The 20,866-nt window shown below is 36.5% G+C and overlaps 1 protein-coding gene across 1 annotated transcript in view; it reads right to left on the reverse strand.

The window, feature by feature from the left end:
- Positions 1–4,215: 4,215 nt before the first annotated feature.
- The window catches only part of fat1b (FAT atypical cadherin 1b), a 42,544-nt gene continuing 25,893 nt past the window's right edge, over positions 4,216–20,866 (reverse strand). Inside the window, exons 16-27 of the mRNA XM_067393755.1 lie at positions 20,350–20,487; positions 20,066–20,209; positions 19,734–19,922; positions 15,004–15,805; positions 14,729–14,860; positions 13,239–13,390; positions 10,847–11,309; positions 10,102–10,255; positions 9,891–10,001; positions 9,210–9,811; positions 7,474–7,593; positions 4,216–4,607 (exon numbers count right to left, since the gene is read on the reverse strand). Coding sequence (XP_067249856.1) covers positions 4,216–4,607; positions 7,474–7,593; positions 9,210–9,811; positions 9,891–10,001; positions 10,102–10,255; positions 10,847–11,309; positions 13,239–13,390; positions 14,729–14,860; positions 15,004–15,805; positions 19,734–19,922; positions 20,066–20,209; positions 20,350–20,487 — 3,399 coding nt within the window. The remainder of the gene's footprint in view (positions 4,608–7,473; positions 7,594–9,209; positions 9,812–9,890; positions 10,002–10,101; positions 10,256–10,846; positions 11,310–13,238; positions 13,391–14,728; positions 14,861–15,003; positions 15,806–19,733; positions 19,923–20,065; positions 20,210–20,349; positions 20,488–20,866) is intronic.

Here is a 20,866-nt window from a genome sequence, read left to right on the forward strand (position 1 = left end):
GCCTATACAATAAAAAAAAAAAAAAAAAAAAAAAATGTGTAAAATAGTTTCAGTATCCATTTTACAGAAAGATCATTTTTATATCTTTTTAGGAAATGGTTTGTTGGATAAATTGTATGTATTATTTTAAAGTATATTTCGTTAACTTTATTATTGATTTATTGTTATAAGTCCAAATCAGTCTCCAAGTAATATTCTCAAAACGGTCATTCCAAAAGAATTTATGTTGAAATGTTGCAGGACAGTGAATCAAACGTCTGAAAATGTATTATTACATTTATTGTCTTTACTATCAACATCATCCAACAGGACCTCTTTTTTAAACATTGATTGCTTGTGAGATTCACTGATGCCTTGCAGAAGTCTCAAAAGACCTGTTGGTATTGCATCAAATACGATGCTATATTCTCATGGAGATATAGGGATACAGAATGTCTGTAAAAATTCAGAATATGTAAATAAGTAGTCCTTGTCATTTATCAATTGTGAGTCCATTAAGATCCATTTTTAAACCAATTGTTATAGAAGACTTTCTTATATTTAATGACTTTATTATTCCAAATTAACTGTTTGTGGAGGGAAAAATTATGTTTGTATATAAGAAGCCAACACAAAAGAGCCTGTCTATGAAAACTGGATAACTGAATAGGGAGTTTGTTAACCTCAAAGTCACATTTTAAAAGAAAACTTTTTCAAAAATAAGATTTGCAATTATATACCATAACGTATCTTTATGCTTAGTATAATGTTTAATCCAGTTCAACTTGAAAATTGTATTAGAAGTAGCAAAATCGAGCATGTTCAATCCTCTTTCATTATAAGAATTACATCAAATATTTTTATTTAAATAGTGAGGCTTTTTTTCCCATATGAAATTGAATAAAGTTGAATCAGTTTTCTTAAGAAAAGATTTTGGTACATCTAATACTTTGGCGGGATAGACTAAGCGAGATAGCCCCTCAGATTTGGACAAACGAACCCTACCTTTGAGTGACAAATCCCTCATGAGCCACATATCAGGTTTCTTTTTCATTTTCAACATAAGGGGTTGGAAATTAGATTGCACTCTGTTTGACTGATTTTTACAGATATTGATACCAAGATAATTTACCTCCTCCCTAACTGGAATACCTTCAACTTCGGGTAAAGGAATACTATTGTCTTTAAGTGGAAAAAGAGTACACTTTTTAACATTTAAAGATAAACTTGAAGCTTCAGAAAATATATTGAGACACTCTAGAACTTTTATAACCTGTGATATATCTTTCAAAAAAAATTGCTGTATCATCAGCAAGTTGACAACATTTCATTTCTTTTTCCCTAATTTTGATGCCTTGAAAAGAGTTATGATGTAAATGTAGTGTCATTGTTTGCATGACCAAGAGACATAGAAACGGGGATGTACACTCTAAAAAATGCTGGGTTAAAAACAACCCAAGTTGGGTTGAAAATGGACAAACCCAGCGATTGGGTTGTTTTAACCCAGCGGTTGGGTTAAATGTTTGCCCAACCTGCTGGGTAGTTTTATTTAAACCAATTATTATTTAAAAATTACTGTATGGCTAGCTTAAAATGAACCCAAAATAGTTGGGAAATTAAAGACCATATGCAATTAGAGACAACAATAATAGACAAAAGGTGAATGTTTATTAATAAGCTTTAATATTTTATTAATATAAATTTAATAGTTTAATAGTTTATTAATATAAATGTATTAAGCAATTGAATAAATGTTTATTGTTTAATAATTATTCATTGATCATTAATAAATGTTAATTTCCAGCATACTTTGGGTTAATTTTAATTAAGCAATACAGTAAATTTTAAACAATAGTTGAGTTAAATAAAACTACCCAGCAGGTTGTGCAAACATTTAACCCTACCGCTGGGTTAAAACAACCCAATTACTGGGTTTGTCCATTTTCAACCCAACTTGGGTTGTTTTTAACCCAGCATTTTTTTACAGTGTACAATATGGAAATGATTTATCTTGCAATCCTGCTTCCAATGCAAAGACTTTAAATGAGGCCCATTTTGTTATTGCTGAAACACACCAATGCTGATATGATTATGTTTATGATGTTTATATCATCAAAAATACCATGATGTGGAATTTGATTTAGGAGATAGGCTACTGTTTGAGAAGACTCCAAATGACGGCAGTTTTGTATTGACACAGTCTACAAAACTTTCCTTTTTTAAGGAAAAAGTTTTTTTTTTTTTTTTTTTTTTTTTGTATTTTATTGCAATCATTATGAGTACAAGTTGTAATTGCTGCCTAATATGTGCATGGTGTCTGCTTAACTTAACTAAGCACATAATATATTACTGCTGTATATTGCTGCCACAAGGACATTGCTTTGACTCACGCATCTCTGAATGATAACAGAATACTTACTAAATTGTAACACTGAAACAATCATTCTCTGTAAAGCTGCTTTGAAATAAAGCACCTATTGTGAAAAGCGCTAGACAAATCAACTTGAATAATATCAAAAAATAATGTAGACGTTTCATTAATAAGCCATTCTTATTTGTTAATTTTGCAAACATTTTAAACCATTAAAATATTAATGTGGTTATGCCCTAAGTTGTAAATGAGCAAAACGCTCCTAATTTTTCTATAAAATAGATGGGCAACCTTGACAGCAGATGACCTTTTAGTCATTATTGCCGTAACGACCCTACCGAGGACATCTGCTATTAGCTCTGGATCATCAACCTTTGGAAATGCATAATTTCACAGCTTCAGAAAAGTTTAAAGTCCCCTAAAGACACTGTTAGATTGCAATATAGAGGTTGAAGCAGCAGGAGGACAGTAAGTATTAAATGACATCCTGTCATCCTCAGATGTGATTTTTAGTATTTTTTTTCCTCTTATTTTACTCACCATACTGTATGAACGCAGAGCTACTGATTGATGCGTATGCTACTTGTTACAGAGACCTTCAGGTCCTTTACAGTCTTGAAACAACCAACAAAACAAAAACACTATGAAAGAATAAATGAGACAGAATGTATTATGTCTTAAAAAATATTTTTTATACATTTTTGTATACAGAACATTTCAAAGAGTCAGCAAGGGGAACATAATATACATTTGAGAGACCATACATGTCTATTGTGTTAAAAAAAAGTTTCTGAGAAGAAATTTTTTTTTTTACTTTTAATGTGATACCTCTTGCTGGGCACCGGTTATTGACAAACCTCAGTAATTAAATACCTTAGGGATTAAAACTTAAAACTTGAAATTTATTTTCAAATTTGAGCAAACTTCACAACTGTACAAATATCACGCTAACCATATAACTTCAATAACAACATTTCTTTTCATGTCAATTCATGTCAGCAATGGAACAAGAAAGTGTTTATTTAATTAAAGCTGAAGTGTGACATTTTTGAAGTTAAATACTTCAATATGTCTAAACCAATGGCATGAATTTGGGATTGGAATACTCTATATGTCTGTCCAAAACAATGGCAGAAGAGGGCAGTGTGATTCTGCAATTCTGTTGCTGATGCTAGTGGCACAGAAATTACACACTTATTCACAATTATTTCAAGGTGCACTCTTTTTCTTTCTTCAAAATATACACAAAATGAATGCATAGCACTATAAAAATATATGTTTAAAATCATATACTCTCACATGAAGTTAAGATCAATCATATCAGAGGCCTAAAACTGTTTTATTCTACATGAAGAGAGTCCTTTCTTGGGGGCCACCATGCTGAGATCACATGACCTGCAAAATACTACTCAGTTGATCTTATTAACTCCCAGATTTGGACATTTTCACTTGCAGAATAAATCATGGCTGACTGTGAATAGCACATTTGACTATGATGGCATTGATAACTAAAAAACTAATACACTAGGTGAGAGTATAAAGTCCAAGACCACTGTCATGTTCCCAGTGGAATTTCTTTTTTTTTTCCTCAAATACTGAGTGCACCTTTAAAGTAAATCTAGGATTGCAAGTAACAGTGACATATCCTACCATTCAAGATTTGACTTGAGGAATAAAGACAGATGATTCTGCATGAGAGACTAATGGTTCAAATCAGAGCACATAAACCCATCACAGTCACACCTCAGTCTCTGGTGGTGTTACCAACCACAGCTTCCACAAGTTTTTCACGGTCACTAACCATGCATTCGAATTTCTAACCACTTGCTGGCAAGTCTGAATAAGGTAGTTTCCAAGTGTGTTGCTCACAAAGAACTTTCCAAGGAATCAGAAATCTCAGCAGGTCCTATATGTTGGCCCTCAGGCATCCCAAAGGTTGTTTCAATGAACTGTGGGTAGCCATGGCTGTGATTTTGACTAGGAAACATGGAGTTAGACCTTGCTGTTGGGCAAATAACTTGATGGAGCTCTGGTCTGTCATGCTGGTCGTACTCTGGAACTGCAGGCATGTCTGTATTAAGAGGGAGAGCTGGAATTGGCAGGAAGTTCTCAATGTCATCGTCAGCAGTAAGGTAGTCCATGTCAAGAACATCTGGAGCGCTGTGCATGGACATCTGCACAAATTCATACTGGAGAAAACCTTGGATCCCAGGAGAGTAGATATTCTGCAGCCAATCTGAGGTATCCCAGTAATAGCCTGTTAGAAAACCAAGATAGTTTAACACGTTTATCGGAGATTAAACATTTCTTCAAATCGTAATAATGTAGGTATTGGTAAACAGATTAAAACATATTACTATACTGTAAATATTTATGCACGACTACTACCATTAAAAAGTTTGGGGTCAGTTGGATTTTTTAATGTCTCTTCTGCTCACCAAGGCTGCATTTATTTGATCAAAAATAAACAGTAATATTGTGTATTATTATTACAATTTAAAATCACTGTTGTGTGGCAAAATGTGATGGCAAAGCTGAATTTTCAGCAGCCATTGTGTCACATGATCCTTCAGAAGTCTAATTTGGTGCTTAAAGGTGCTAAAGAGGATGTTTTGTTTTATACATTTTTGCAATATTACTTGAAACTGTCTTTACTAACTGAAAAAAGACTATTTATTAGGTGCACTGAAAGGAATAATATTAATATACATCATCTGTGCACGAGGTAGGACCTTAAAAACATCAGCCAATCATCGCGTAAACGATTGGCCCTCTGGCTTGTCAATCACTGCCATGACGATCCATGTGAGAGACGCACGGCTGCGCGCTCCAGTAACTTTCCACACTCCACAGCCGCCGCATGCAGTGTTTTTGTCAGGAGACAGGAGTAACAACTGCAGATTATGAGTTACCTGCGCTGAGTCCGACATAATGAATCCACTAAGTGTGCGCGAGGCTTTAAGTGTAAGGCCGATTATGAATGTAAATTGATACTTATGATTGATCGCGCTCAAGCGCGTCCAGTCAGAGCCAGTTGCGTTCAGTCTGCGATTACAGTCGGTGTTCAAATTCCATGTGAAAGCATATAAATCTGCTTCAGGAGCAGGAAACTATCGCTGTATGTTCAGCATAGTCAGAATGTTTTAGCTAGTCGTTAAATGTGTGCCTGGCTTAATAACACAGCGAATGCCGGTGGTAAACACTCGTGTTCCGATACTCGTGCACGAGTTTTGGGAGGCGTTCCCTCTAAATGAGCTGTGAAGGAGGGGGGTTGTTCTTACGCATGTGCTCATTTCAAAAACTCAGTCGACAAAAAGAACCTCTTTAGCACTTTTAAGAAACATTTCTTGTTATCATCAATGTTGAAAACAGTTATATTTCTTAATATTTTTTCAGGATTCTATGATGAATAGAAAGTTCAAAAGAACAGCATTTATTTGAAATAGAAATCATCATTATGACACTTTTGATTAATTTAAGGCATGCTTGATGAATAAACCTTTCTGACCCCAATCTTTTGAATGGTAGTGTATATATCGTCAAATCACGCACAGTCTCACAGCTTCAAGCAGCTCCACAACAGACACATTTCAGTAAAATACATCTTCAGACTATGGCATGCTTTGATAGTTCTGAGGCTCATTACTCTTAGACAGTGAGAAAGATCTGAACACACTGGTTTAAAAGAGCTTGTTATAACTTCTCCGAGTTAAAGAAGATTAAACTTCAAAGTACCCCTGAGATCGATGTCAGTCTGTTAGAGCAGAACTTGTTATAGGCAAGTCACAAGAACCTATCAAATTCACACAGTTGTTCAGTGTAACCAAGCTTGCTAAAGCAATGGAGCATGCACGAAGGGTTTGATAAACAACAACAAAACACTTCATTCTCAAGGTACCAAAGCTCACGAGAATGGTTTCTTGACATGTCAAAGAAAAAGAAAAGAGTTTGAATTATACATTTCAAACAGCAAAATTGATCTCTTAAAATGTCCATGCAATAAAGTTGGTCAGTGCTTAACAGTGAGTAAATCAATAATCTGAAGTGAGTTAGAGAAACAGAAAGAATGATAATAAATATGAAACCACCAACATGATGTGAGATGTAACATATATACTATATATCTACCTTTTTCTCACCATGTCAATCTATGTTTTGACAGGGTGTATCACTTTGGAGGCTTGTAAAAGTAAAGAATAAAACATCAGTCATTAAATCTTATTTTACAATTCTTTACTTACATAAAACTACAAAAGACCATGCGTACTAAACATAGAAGGCATGTTGATATAAAATCTGATTCTGATGATGGTGTTCGGTAACTATGTGTTCTGTAAAGTCACTCAAATTATGACAAAAACAGTTAGAATATTATATCACCAAATGAATATTACACTGCTGTTCAAAACTTTGTGGGTCGGGAATATTTGTAGTAGAAAGAAGTCTTTTATAATCACAGAGACTGCATTTATGTGATCAAAAACAGTAATATTGTGAAATATTATTACAGTTTAATCTAACTGATTTCTATTGTAATATATTTTCAAATATAATTTATTCCTGTGATGCAAAGCTGAATTTTCAGCAGCCATGACTCCAGACATCTGTGTTTTTTCAGGATTATTTGATGAATAGAAAGATCAAAAGAACAGCATTTATTTTAAATAGAAATATTTTGTGAATTATGTTTTTACTGTCACTTTTGATCAATATAATGCAGTATTCCTCAAAAAACAATTAATTTCTTTTCTTAAAAAAAATGGACCCCTAACTTTTAAAAAATAGTATAAGCACCACAAAGCTAAACACATTCTACTCCAAAGGGAAATAGGAATTGATGACTAATACTCTAATTCTAATAAATCAATGACTGTGTTGCATGCACAACACTTACACTGCAGTCTGTTCAGAATCTGTGCTCAGATTTAATCCATATGGGGGCTGAATTCAATAGACACAGCAAAGATGCAAAGATGTTGTAAGTTAATACACCGGTGCATAATATAAAAAAGTAGATTATCTATGCAAAAAGTCTCAAAAAGTCTAGATTTGAAAAAGTCTCAAACTTGGAATTATAGTTTATACAGTTTTAAACTTAAAAATAGTTGGATTGTGCAACTTACTGTTGTCATCCATGGCATCTGATTGGAGGGAACATGTGGCCCGCAGCCCTGTATTGTCATGACAAAAGGAAACACTGTTGTCCTCAACTGCTAAACAGGAAGTCAAGTCTAGGACTTTTTCTGGAAGAATGAATACAAAGAAAAAAAAAGTAAAGAGCAATTCTGCAAAGGCCATACGAAACTGCTAAACTAAATTGCTAAACTATTCATGAATTAATCTAAAGAAAAATACAACTACAGTGTGTTTAAAGGTGCACTCTGTAATGAGTTTTAACACCTAAAACAAATCTTAAATAATAAATAAAAATAAACGCTGATAATCTACATGGAGGCCACATGTGATCACATGACCAGCCAAATAAATAGTACTTGCTTTTTACTAAGGGCACCCTTTAAGTCGGCATAAATGGCAGTTGCTATAGACTTTTCTTCCCTACAACGCATATCTGAATGAACCGGCTTCTTGGACAAGATAAAAAGAAGGGCGGGACTTTTTTTGCCCATCAGGAATTTATTGGATCAATGGATCATGTGGTTTGCTCTTGCTGTAATCTCATGTGAATGGCAGGTTGTCCAGCCCTCGCACCAGTAAATATGTCAACATAGGGGAGATGTGTTGATCAAAGATTACAAGGGCATATTAATTTTAAAGGTGCTCTGAGTGATGTCACGTGTTTTTAGGCCAAAACATTTTTTGTCACATACATCAAACATCTCCTCACTATCCTCTAGCTGCCTGTCCCCTGAACACACTGTAAAAAAACGCGGTCTCTGTAGTCGCCATAAGCTCCAAAAACGGCAATAAAAACAAACTGGTGCAGCCTGGACCACGAATCATAATAAACATGCTCCAGCCAATAACCGACAAGAATGATTTTAAATGTGCGTTCATGACTGTTTCAGGAAGCACGGAGGGGAGGGGGAGGAGGAGGAGGAGGAGGGAGGGTCTAGCTAGCCTCTGTTTTGTTTGACAACACTTTGAACGTCAACAGGAAGTTACTCCACCCAGGATCACTTAGAGCACCTTTAAAAAAATACCCCAATATTACTTAAAAAAAAAAAAAAAAAAGAATTGTCAATTTAAATTTAAAACTAAACTTTAAAGGGTTAGTTCACCCAAAAATGAAAATTCTGTCATTTATTACTTACCCTCATGTTGTTTCACACCCGTAACACCTTTGGAAAACAAATTAAGATATTTTAGTTGAAATCCGATGGCTCAAAACACTGCTTCAGGAAGCTTCGGAGCATAAATTAATCAGTGTATTGAATCATGAATCGGATCGCGGGTCAAACCGCCAAACTGCTGAAATCATGTGACTTTGGTGCTCCGAACTGCAGATTCGACACACAGATTCACAATGCTCCGATGCTTTCTGAAGCATTGTTTTGAAATCGGCCATCACTAGATAAGTCGTTATTTTGTTTTTTTGCTGCACCAAAAGTATTCTCGTTGCTTTATAATATTAATATTGAACCACTGTGCTCACATGAACTGATTTAAATATGTTTTTAGTACCTTTATGGATCTTGACAGAGGAAGTGACATTGCTCCCTATGGAGGCCTCACAGAGCAATCAGATTTCAACTAAAATATCTTAATTTGTGTTCTGAAGATTAACGAAGGTCTTACGGGTGTGGAACGGCATGAGGGTGAGTAATAAATGACAGAATTTTCATTTTTGGGTGAACTAACCCTTTAAAGGCCTCCAACTGAGGCTTCAGACTGCACTAACCATCATACTCCTCATCCCAATCCGAATGCTGTATGGAATTTTTTTCCAAGTGTGAATGGGATCCTTTGTGATGTGGTAGGTTAGGGGCAACACTGCACACAGCCACAGTCTTCCTCAGTCCAAAGAGCGAATCTGGCGTAAAGCTACTGAGCTCAGGCACGGAGCCTCTGTTGTTTCGACATTCTCCGGGAATGCTAGGTGTGTAGGAGATGGGTCGCACTGGGACCTGCGGCGGGGTGTCCGGGCAGGATTCTTTTTGAGCTTGGCTGTATACATTGGACCTCTGAATGTAAGAATCAACATCTTTGTACATATCAAAGTCTTTATCTCTCTTGCCAGCTTTGCGGGTTCCTTTCCACACTATTAAGACAAGCAACATCAAAACAAAGATGGCCGTTAGGAAGGCCAGGATTGCGACCAGTCCTCCAATCCAAGAGTTCCAGGGTGAAGATATCAGTTGGTTCCTCACTTCTGTGTCTATCTCACACAGTCTCCCGCTGAATCCCACCAAGCAAGAACAGTTAAAAGATCCAAGTGTGTTGACACAGTGGCCATCATTGAAGCAAGGCCTGTCCACACACTCGTCAACATCGATCATGCACCTAAAAAACAAGATGCTCTGTCAAACATTCTTAAGGAAAGTCCTACGATATGTTCAAGAGGTTGATAATAACAACAGACCTTTCTCCTTTGAATCCCGACTCACACTCACAAATGGGTCCATCAAGACTGTCTATACACTGTCCACCATTTTGGCATGGATTCTCCTTGCAGTAAGGACCTATCTGACACCTGTGGTCATACAGAGAGTTTTGGTCATAAAGTAATTCTGTCCCACTGACAGATTTTATAGTCAGCATTTCACTTGTACAGTACATTGAAAGTGCAATACCTTTGTCCTGAGTACTGGCCCCTGCATTTACAGTAGTAGTCCAGGTTATTCTGGATGCAGGTTCCTCCATACAAGCAGGGGTTGGAGTCACAAGGACTGATCTTGACCTCACAGTGAGTCCCAGAGAATGACGTACTGCATTTACAGACATAACCTGGGAGAAAATCAATGAATCAGCAATGCCATAAACTAGTTATACATATAATATGGAGGTCAGTTACGGATTTATCATCTACAGTGGGGTTAGAAACCACATATCATCAGATAAAAAAAAAATAAAATGTAAGAAATATCTAAAAAACAAAAAATATAGTTACATTGTAAAATATAAAGTCACAGTTGTGACTTTATTTCTCAAAATTACGTCTACACTACCATTCAAAAGTTTGGAGTCAGTAAGATTTTTGAATGTTTTTTGCTCACCAAGTCAAAATTTGGTCCAAAAAAAAAAGTTAAAACATTAATATTGTGAAATATTAATTTAAATTAATGGTTTACTATTTTAATATATTTTAAAATGTTATTTATTCCTGTGATGGCGAATAAAAATCTCTTGTAACATTGTAAATGTCTTTACTGTATTTTTGCTCAATTTAAGCATCCTTCCTGAATAAAGATAAATCTTACTGACCCCAGACACTCACAGTGTGACTTAATATCTCACAATAAGATCTCACATTGTGAAAAGGCATATAAAGTCACATTGATCTTTTCGTTAATCTACAGTATGTGGGGTTCAGTCTACCTCCACTCTGCCTCATTAAGCAGCTCCCTCCGTTGAGGCAGGGATTACTGGAGCAGTCTGGAGACGGGAAGAAGACACAGCCAGGAGACACTCCCACCATGTCCTCAATGGCAACCCCTAATGGATCATTTGAGTCCAAGGACAGCCTCTGTCCATTAAACAGCACGGAGTCCATGCAGCCCTGTAGGCTGTTTGATACAGGCAGATTGCGCCGGAGTCTGGAAATGAGACGTTGAGCGTGTCCACCCAGGACCACCTGTTCGCCCAGGTTGAGGCAGTGGAGGGGACCAGGCGCGATGCCTGAAGCAGAATGGAGCTGATCCAGAACCAACCTGGCATGGTTACCCTTCACTTCAAGCTCTGCCATGTGCCACTGTCCATCATTTACCAAGACACTGTGCACAGAAACTGTAGCGAGACCCCAGCCGCAGTCAAACAGGAACTGCAGTCTGCCTCCAACTATCTGGGGAACACATACAGTCAGTATTAAGAAAATTATGTTGGTTAAGTTGGTAAGTTGGTTTGCTGGTCTTCCAGCCTGGCCAGTGTGCAAAATCTCTCTAAAACCATCATTAACCCTGTAAAGCCTGACATGAAATAATACAGTGGCATGAAAAAGTATGTGAACCACTTGCAGAATCTGTGAAAATGTGAATAATTTTAATAAAATAAGTGAGATCATACAAAATGCATGTTATTTTTTATATAGTACTGTCCTGAGTAAGATATTTTACATAAAAGATGTTTACATTTAGTTCACAAGACAAAACAATAGCTGAATTTATTAAAATGGCCCCATTCAAAAGTCTGTGAACCATTGATTCCCAATACTGTGTGTGGTTACCTGATGATCCACAACTGTTTTTGTTTTTGTTTTGTTTTTTGTGATGGTTGTTCATGAGTCCCTTGTTTGTCCTGAGCAGTTAAACTGAGCTCTGTTCTTCAGAAAAATCCTCCAGCTCCAGCAGATTCATCAGTTTTCAAGCATTTTTGCATATTTTAACCCTTTCCAGCAGTGACTGAATGATTTTGAGATCCATCTTTTCACACTGAGGACAATTGAGGGACTCAAACTCAACTATTAAAAAAGGTTCAAACATGCACTGATGCTCCAGAAGAAAACACGATGCATTAAGAGCTGGGGGGTGAAAACTTTTGAACAGGATGAAAATTTTTCTTATTATATTTAAATATCGTTGTTTTTCATTTAGTACTGCCCTTCCGAAGCAACAGAAGATACCTGAATGTTTCCCGGAAGAAACATTAAGTACAATTTACCTTGATATTTGAATTCAAAAGTTTTCACCCCCCGGCTCTTAATGCGTCTTGTTTCCTTCTGGAGCATCGGTGCATGTTTGAACCTTTTTTAATAGTTGAGTTTGAGTCCCTCAGTTGTCTTCAGTGTGAAAAGACGAATCTCAAAATCATACAGCCACTGCTGGAAAGGGTTCAAATATGCAAAAATGCTTGAAAACTGAAGAATCTGCAGGACCTGGAGGATTTTTCTGAAGAACAGAGCTCAGTTTAACTGCTCAGAACAAACAAGAGACTCATGAACAACCATCACAAAACAAAAAAACAGTTGTGGATCATCAGGTAACCACACACAGTATTGAGAATCAATGGTTCACAATCTTTTGAATGGGGCCATTTTAATAAATTCAGCTATTGTTTTGTCTTGTGAACTAAATGTAAACATCTTTTATGTAAAATATCTTACTCAGGACAGTACTAAATAAAAAATATCATGCATTCTGTATGATCTTACTTATTTTATTAAAATTATTCACATTTTCACAGATTCTGCAAGTGGTTCACATACTTTTTCATGCCACTGTAGTCATAGTTTCTACTTTAAACTAATCTAGATTTAGTTCCTATTGGTTTCCACTGAACCTTTTTACATATATGGAAGTCAATGGGACTTTTTATGGGACAAAACTTTTTAGTGACCAACATTCTTTAATATACATACTTTTGTGTTTAACAGAAGTAATAAATGTGTATATAACAACATAAAACAACATAAGGGTGAGAAAATGATAATAGAATTTTAATTTTTGAGTGAACTAGACTTTTTTATTAACACTTTACAGTAAGGTTTCATTAGTTAACAACATTAGACAAAGTTCAAAAGTTGTATCTGTTAACATTAATTAATGCACTAAATATTTTTAATAACTAACATTAATAAAGGTAAATAAAAGTATATTGCTCATTGTTGGCTAATGCATTAACTAATGTTAACAAATAAGAACTTATTGTTAAGTGTTACCCTTTTTTTAAACTTCTCTAGGGACAACTGATTCGATTAGGGTTTATGTATACATTTATGTAATTGTTTTCAAATTAAGCATATGAAAACAAGCAGTGATTTAATATTCTTTCATACCTCTAGAATGATGTGGCCTGTTCTTCCGGCAATCATTACTGTTCCTTCTCTTGAAAGAGTTTTTAACTTGAGAGTGAACTTCACTTCTCTTGTGCTTTCACGCAAGTGATATTTAATATAGCTGCTCTCACTAAATGTCATTGAAGATCCTCCTTACAACATAGAGAAAAAAGAGAAAATAAAGTTAGTAGCACATTAATTAAAATAAATACAAATGACATTTAAGTTTGGATCATGGTTGCTTGTGTCCATTTTACAAACCTCTGGAATAATAAATGTCTTACTAAATCATTTTAAGCTATGGAAAATTATAAAAAATGTCATGCACAGAATACCCATACTAAAATGTTTCAACTACAATATAATTCTGTCCTACAAAGGCAAAACTACAGCAAACCTAAAACTAAGTTTTCACACTTGGCTTTCTTTGAATCTGAGCATAGTTAATGAAGTTAATGTGCAGTTACTGAGTTTTGCTTTTGGTTGCATTATTATCTAGTTCTGGCATGAAACTCTTGAATGCGCAGGCTGATAGGTCTTGAATTCATTTGGTAGCAATCACGCCATTATCTACATAGCACAGCTGATTGGTTGCTGTTGCATCAGCAGCCAATGAACTGCAGCTCAACATTCAAACAAATACCGGTAGTGTTGCTGTTAGCAGTCTGCAGCGCACTTTCAGAAACCCTCCACCTTCCCCAGCTCTACCTGTATAGATCTGCTACGGGGCTTACTGTAATCCATGTCTTACATGCTCACAGCAATGTCTGTGAATGTATTGGCAGTAGCAAGACTCTGTACTTGCTCTGCAGCAACGTAGCAGATCTATTCCGCCAAGACCAAATACATTAACACTGCCATATCCATTACCATGGCAATCTCTATTACCATACCAATCTCCCAAGAGTTGTCATGACAGAACTACAGTTATTGATTCTGTAATAAAAATAACAATATTACACAAATATTTTATAGTTTTACAAGATAAATGGTATTTTGTCAGACATTTAAGTTATCATTGTAATTTTTTTTTTAATTACAAAAATCTCTCTTGACTCTAAAACAAAAGAAGTATAACACAAGTGGTTGTGGGAGTCAAGAGATAATTAAATCTGGTAAGACATTCTCATTAAGGATATAATGGAGGATACCCATTTCTCTGAAGAAATTCACTTCTGTTATCTTGTAGTTCATTTACTGTTAAACACCTCATAGATCACACTCAAGAGAAGCTGCCGTTCTCCACATTATGAAAACATACCCTTGTGTTAAATTGTGCATGTAAACACTGCTCCACCTAATGATTAAATCTGCAAATAGCTGAACATTAACCCCCTATTATTGTACTTAATGAATGTGTGTTTACACTACACACTAAACGCTTGCAAATGATTATTAATTAAGTGAGCAGGAAACAATTTAATCTGCACCTGCGATCGGTCCTTAAGATGACACTGTCTTATTTGATAAGGAAATGAATTCACTGTTACCTAAGCATTTGACTTTGGTACCACCTGTGCATATGCAGCTATGTTTGTCTTTTCCAAAGCCTGGCACACACTCATAGTCCTCTGGACATGGGTTGTTTACACAGGTGGTTTCATGCTTCAGGCACTTACTGTCTGAAAAAGTTAAGAGATTAAAATTCAAAATTATTTTTTAGAGATTAAATTATTCAAAATAATAATAATTATCATTATTGATATTAGAACAATAGTAAAAATAAAATAAAATTGGAAATTAAAATAACAGTCACATTGCATACCTGTGCACAGGCATTTGGCTGTTATGTTGTGTTTGGGAGTGACATAGCTGACTCGGGCAGTGCTGTATGTGGCCATACTGGTCTGGTTAAGCAGGACCACTTGTCTACACATACTACCCGGACACTCAGAGATTGAGCACTGGCTATTCAAAACCCTCACTACTTGTAGTCCTGTCATCTCTTTGATGGCTGCTCTGGAAGAGTTGAGCTTCTGAGAGAGGGCTTCCAGCGCGCTGGCGCCTCGTCCTGGTTTCTCAAAGAACAGAAGAACATCCAGGCTGGCGTCAGTTTCCGCAGGCTGCAGACTGATCAACTGCATGGCGCCCCTGCGGACTCCGGCTACACTCCGGACGGCTTTTTGGAAGCTTTTCCAGTGGTCTTGGATAAAATCCTCTGCAGCGATGCCAGCAAAGCCAACAGAAATAGAACTGTCCAGCATCTGTTCTGTGACTCGCAGCACATTCACTGTGACATTGGCTAAGGCTGAGAAACGGCCGTCACTGACTGAGACATCAAGCTGGTAATAACCCACGTCCAAGCCTCCACGGGCCAACAATCTGCCATCCGTGCCGATGACAAAGAACACGTCGTGTGACTGTGGCTCCAGACTGAATGTGAGCGTGTCATATTCATCTTGATCTGTGACGTGGACCTTGCCTAGCATGCCTCCTAAATACTCATCTTCCAAGATCATGATGAAAACATCCAGAGAAAACACAGATGGAGGATACACACTCGCCTGTACTACAAGAACACTGACAGATGTGACTGATTTCAGTGGGGGACTTCCATTGTCAGACACCTGAAATCAGATACAGACCATTTTCATTTTAAATTTGAAACTAAGGTTTCAATAAGTTATAGTTATTGAAACCTTAGTTTACACTATAGTATAGTTTACAATAACTTTTATACATAACCTATACATACAGTACAGTCCAAAAGTTTGGAACCACTAAGATTTTTTATGTTTTTAAAAGAAGTTTCGTCTGCTCACCAAGGCTACATTTATTTAATTATAATTTAATTATATTATTACAATTTAAAATACCTGTGTACTATTTAAATATATTTGACAAAGTAATTTATTCCTGTGATGCAAAGCTGAATTTTAAGCATCGTTACTCCAGTCTTCAGTGTCACATGATCCTTCAGAAATCATTCTAATATGCTGATCTGCTGCTCAATAAACATTTATGATTATTTTCAATGTTGAAAACAGTTGTGTACTTTTTTTTCAGGATTCCTTGATGAATAGAAAGTTCAAAAGAACAGCATTTATCTGAAATGCAAAGCTTCTGTAGCATTATACACTACCGTTCAAAAGTTTGGGGTCAGTAAGAATTTTTATTTTTATTTTTTTGAAAAGAAATGAAAGAAATGAATACTTTTATTCAGCAAGGATGCATTAAATCAATCAAAAGTGGCAGTAAAGACATTTATAACGTTACAAAAGATTAGATTTCAGATAAACACTGTTCTTTTGAACTTTCTATTCATCAAATAATCCTGAAAAGAAAATATTGTACACAAATATTTTGTACAATTGTACACATTAAATGTTTCTTGAGCAGCAGATCAGCATATTAGAATGATTTCTGAAGGATCATGTGACACTGAAGACTGGAGTGATGATGCTGAAAATTCACCTTTGCCATCACAGGAATAAATTACTTTGTGAAATATATTCAAATAGAAAACAGTTATTTTAAATTGTAATAATATTTCACAATATTACTGTTTTTACTGTATTTTTAATTAAATAAATGTAGCCTTGGTGAGCAGACGAAACTTCTTTTAAAAACATTAAAAATCTTAGTGGTTCCAAACTTTTGGACTGTACTGTACATATAGTTCAATATTCCATGAAACTTTTAATATGGTCATTTTATTCAAATTTGAACATACATCAACTAATCTTTTAAGAAGTGAATAATATTTTTAAATGAAAACATGTAAAATATATACACTACCATTCAAACTACTGCTTGGGGTCAGTAAGGTTTTATAATGTTTTTGAAAGAAGTCTCTTCTCACCAAGGCTGCATTTATTTGATCAAAAACACAGTAAAAATATTGTGAAATATTATTACAATCTAAAATATCTAATTTTGGTCTTACTGACCCACACTTTTTGAACGGTAGTGTAAATATAATATAAAATGTGACAGAATAATATCAATTAAATATAAATGTGTCTATAATTTATTATAAAATGACATGTTTAATGTAAGCAAATTCTGTCCCAGGCATTTTGGATAGGAAGGCAGTAAAAGTGTTTTCACTTGCCTGCTATGGCACTTGTTCAACACAAGAGGGAACATTCAACACATGAATCTTTAAGAATGTCTGCATCATACACAATGAAATCTTCTACTAACAGGTGGTATCAATAAAGGAATTGTGCATGTTTTTGATTCAATACCAAATGTATTTTTAGATTTACATACATAATGTTCAGCCTACAAATCAGGCTATAACCTTCTGATCATGCATGGTTTTTCCAACTCTGAGCCAAGGAACCCTGTCATGAGCCCAATGTGTATAGAGACACTGGTTAAAGGGGGACTCAGTAGTATTTCAAAAACACTGTTTGGAAGTTAGTCAGGCCGATACCAACAACAAACGTCTAACCAATCAGCATTAGGGGCGTATGACGGTCGAGGAGAGAGAACGAGAAAGAGGGAGATTTGAAAATAATAATAATAAAAAAAACTGCAGAACGAGAAATGGGACAAAATACAAAAGAGCTCAAAAGAATATCACTGGAATGAAGGTTTATGCCTGGGCAAGCGTTTTAAGACCCACATTTATATTAGAAAAGCTTTCCAGTGCTGTAGAGAGCTAAGTGGGACAGCCTGAAAACAGACGCGGAGGCTGCTTTGATCCTGCTACTCATGTGAGTACACTGGGTTTTGATTGTCTGCTAACAACAAACACTTTGTATTTACTTTTATGTACTGTACATTAATTTTTTGTGCTTACTTGTCATTCGTTCATCAACTGCGCTTTATTTTTCTTGAAGCATTTTGTTGCGTGTCAGCGGTGATAAACACATCCACTCGCATTGCGTGTTTAACAGTGGCCAGATAGTGAGAGTTTTGCTGTTAAAGGTGCTACGGAGGATGTTTTGTTTTATACATTTTTGCAATATTACTTACTGTCTTTACTTACTGATAAAAGACTATTTATTAGGTGCACTGAAAGGAATAATATTAATATACATCATCTGTGCACGAGGTAGGGCCTTAAAAACATCAGCCAATCGTTTACACGATCATCGCGTAAACGATTGGCCCTCTGGCTTGTCAATCACTGCCATTACGTTCCTTGTGAGAGACGTGCACGGTTGCGCGCTCCAGTAACTTTCCACACTCCACAGCCGCCGCATGCAGTGTTTTTGTCCGGAGACAGGAGTAACAACTGCAGATTATGAGTTACCTGCGGTGAGTCCGACATAATGAATCCACTAACACGACACAGCGAATGCCGGTGGTAAACACTCGTGCACGAGTTTTGGGAGGCGTTCCCTCGAAATGAGCTGTGAAGGAGGGGGGGTGTTCTTATGCATGTGCTCATTTCAAAAACTCACTAACAGTCTTTGGTTTCTCAGTCGACGAAAAGATCCTCTGTAGCACCTTTAAACTACTGCACACTAACAATCACTAGAGAATGTGGTGTTTAGCATCATTGATAGTGCATTCGCCAGCGGCAATCAGTCGGGAGTTCGAGAGTGACTCGGGGCAGGGTGGTTAGGATTGGAGTACGAGTTTTGGAGGCGGAGCAATGAATCACCTTTATGATTAAAGGTGCCATTGAACGTTTTTTTAAAAGATGTAATATAAGTCTAAGGTGTCCCCTGGATGTGTCTGTGAAGTTTCAGCTCAAAATACCCCATAGATTTTTTTATTTTTTTTTTTAACTGCCTATTTTGGGGCATCATTAACTATGCACTGATTTCACTCGACGCCGCCCCTTTAAATCGCGCACTCCCTGCCCCACGAGCTGTCGACTATAATACAGTGCATTTACAAAGTTCACACAGCTAATATAACCCTCAAAATGGATCTTTACAAAGTGTTCGTCATGCATGCTGCATGCATACATCGGATTATGTAAATATTGTATTTATTTGGATGTTTACATTTGATTCTGAATGAGTTTGATAGTGCTCTGTGGCTAACGGCTAATGCTACACTGTCGGAGAGATTTATAAAGAATGAAGTTGTGTTTACACTTGCACAGACTGCAAGTGTTTAAAAATTAAAATATTGACGGCTCTTGTCTCCGTGAATACAGTAAGAAACGATGGTAACTTTAACCTCAGTCGGTGTTATGTTGAGATTCGCCTGTTTTTCAGAGGTCTTTTAAACAAATGAGAATTATAAAAGAAGGAGGAAACAATGGAGTTTGAAACTCACTGTATGCCATTTCCATGTACTGAACTCTTGTTATTTAACTATGCCAAGATAAATTCAATTTTTAATTCTAGGGCACCTTTAAATTTTTAGACAGGAATGTTGTTCCATGATCAACAAAATATGTTGACCCAGGAACGCGCCTAACTCAGAACCGTTGCACTCTATCAGTGAGGTTTCCGGTCCTCTGGCTATTTGTGAAGGACCCACAGCAGGCATCTGTGAAGTCCATTTGGAGAAACACTGCTTTAAAAGTCCCCTGAAGGACTGCTACACAACAAACAAATGAACAAAGCAAAGCTCAGTTCTCACCTGCACTTGGAGTACGTGTTGGCCTTTTCTCAGCGGTCCAGTTGTCTTTACCACACCCTGCTGGTCTATGCTGAAGGGGATTGTCTCATCACCCTTCAGAATTTTAAAGGAGTAAGGGGGCCCATTTTGGGGGAAATCATTGTCTGTCACATTGAGCTGTAACACACTGGCCCCTGAAGGCAGATTCTCCTACCGAAGAGAGAAAAATACCAGAATCATTCCAACAGGCCTGAGAGATTACACCATCACCTCTCACTGAGAGCTCAGGCTTGGAGTAAGAAAAGATGTGTAGGATTTAATTTGCCCTACTCTACAGGAGAGTGTGGTCTTGCCTGGATGACGAGACTGTAGTTAGCCTGAGAGAAGACAGGGGGATTATCATTCACATCAGACACAGCCATGTTGATTACAGCGCTGTCGGACTTGGGGGGATTTCCACTGTCGGAGGCCAGGACGGTCAGCATGTAACTTGCTACCTAATTTAAACAAGAAGAAAAAGGTGGAGTCATCCTTGGCTTTTGCAAAGGAATTAGAAACACTGTTATCAAGACTTGTGAATATCATTTCAAAGCCCACCTTTGGTTAGTGAAGGGGAAGATTATTCAAAAAGCATTACCTTTTCCCTATCCAACTGATTGGCAAGTCGAAGTTCACCACTGACTGCATCCATGAGGAAAGGAAATGTTTGGTTGTTGTTCTCAATGGAATAATGGATTTGGTTGTTTAAATGCCCATCAATATCATTTGCTAGTACCTAAGGAAAAGGATCATTACACTTGATGAAAATCGCTTTATCTCACATAAACTATATATGCCACATATTTCTAAATTGGTTTAGCAACACAATCAACATACCATTTCATCATTTTAATTAGACTGATGCATACTGCTCACACAAAACTTGCCGGCACAATGCCAGGGTGTCTGGAGTGGTTGTCAAGCAGTTATGCGTTTGGTATTCTGAAGGATTTTTAGCTTGTTACTATGTATGTGGTTACCAGGGCACTTCTAGATGGTTGCTAGGGTGTTTGGGGAGGTTAATAGGTAAACAGGCTTTGTGATTGGTTAAACAGATCATATTGTGATGTGAAAGTGAACCTGAAACTTAAAACATAACTACCTATGTATCTTAA

This window comes from Chanodichthys erythropterus, chromosome 1, assembly GCF_024489055.1.
Source record: "Chanodichthys erythropterus isolate Z2021 chromosome 1, ASM2448905v1, whole genome shotgun sequence".
Taxonomy (NCBI): domain Eukaryota; kingdom Metazoa; phylum Chordata; class Actinopteri; order Cypriniformes; family Xenocyprididae; genus Chanodichthys; species Chanodichthys erythropterus.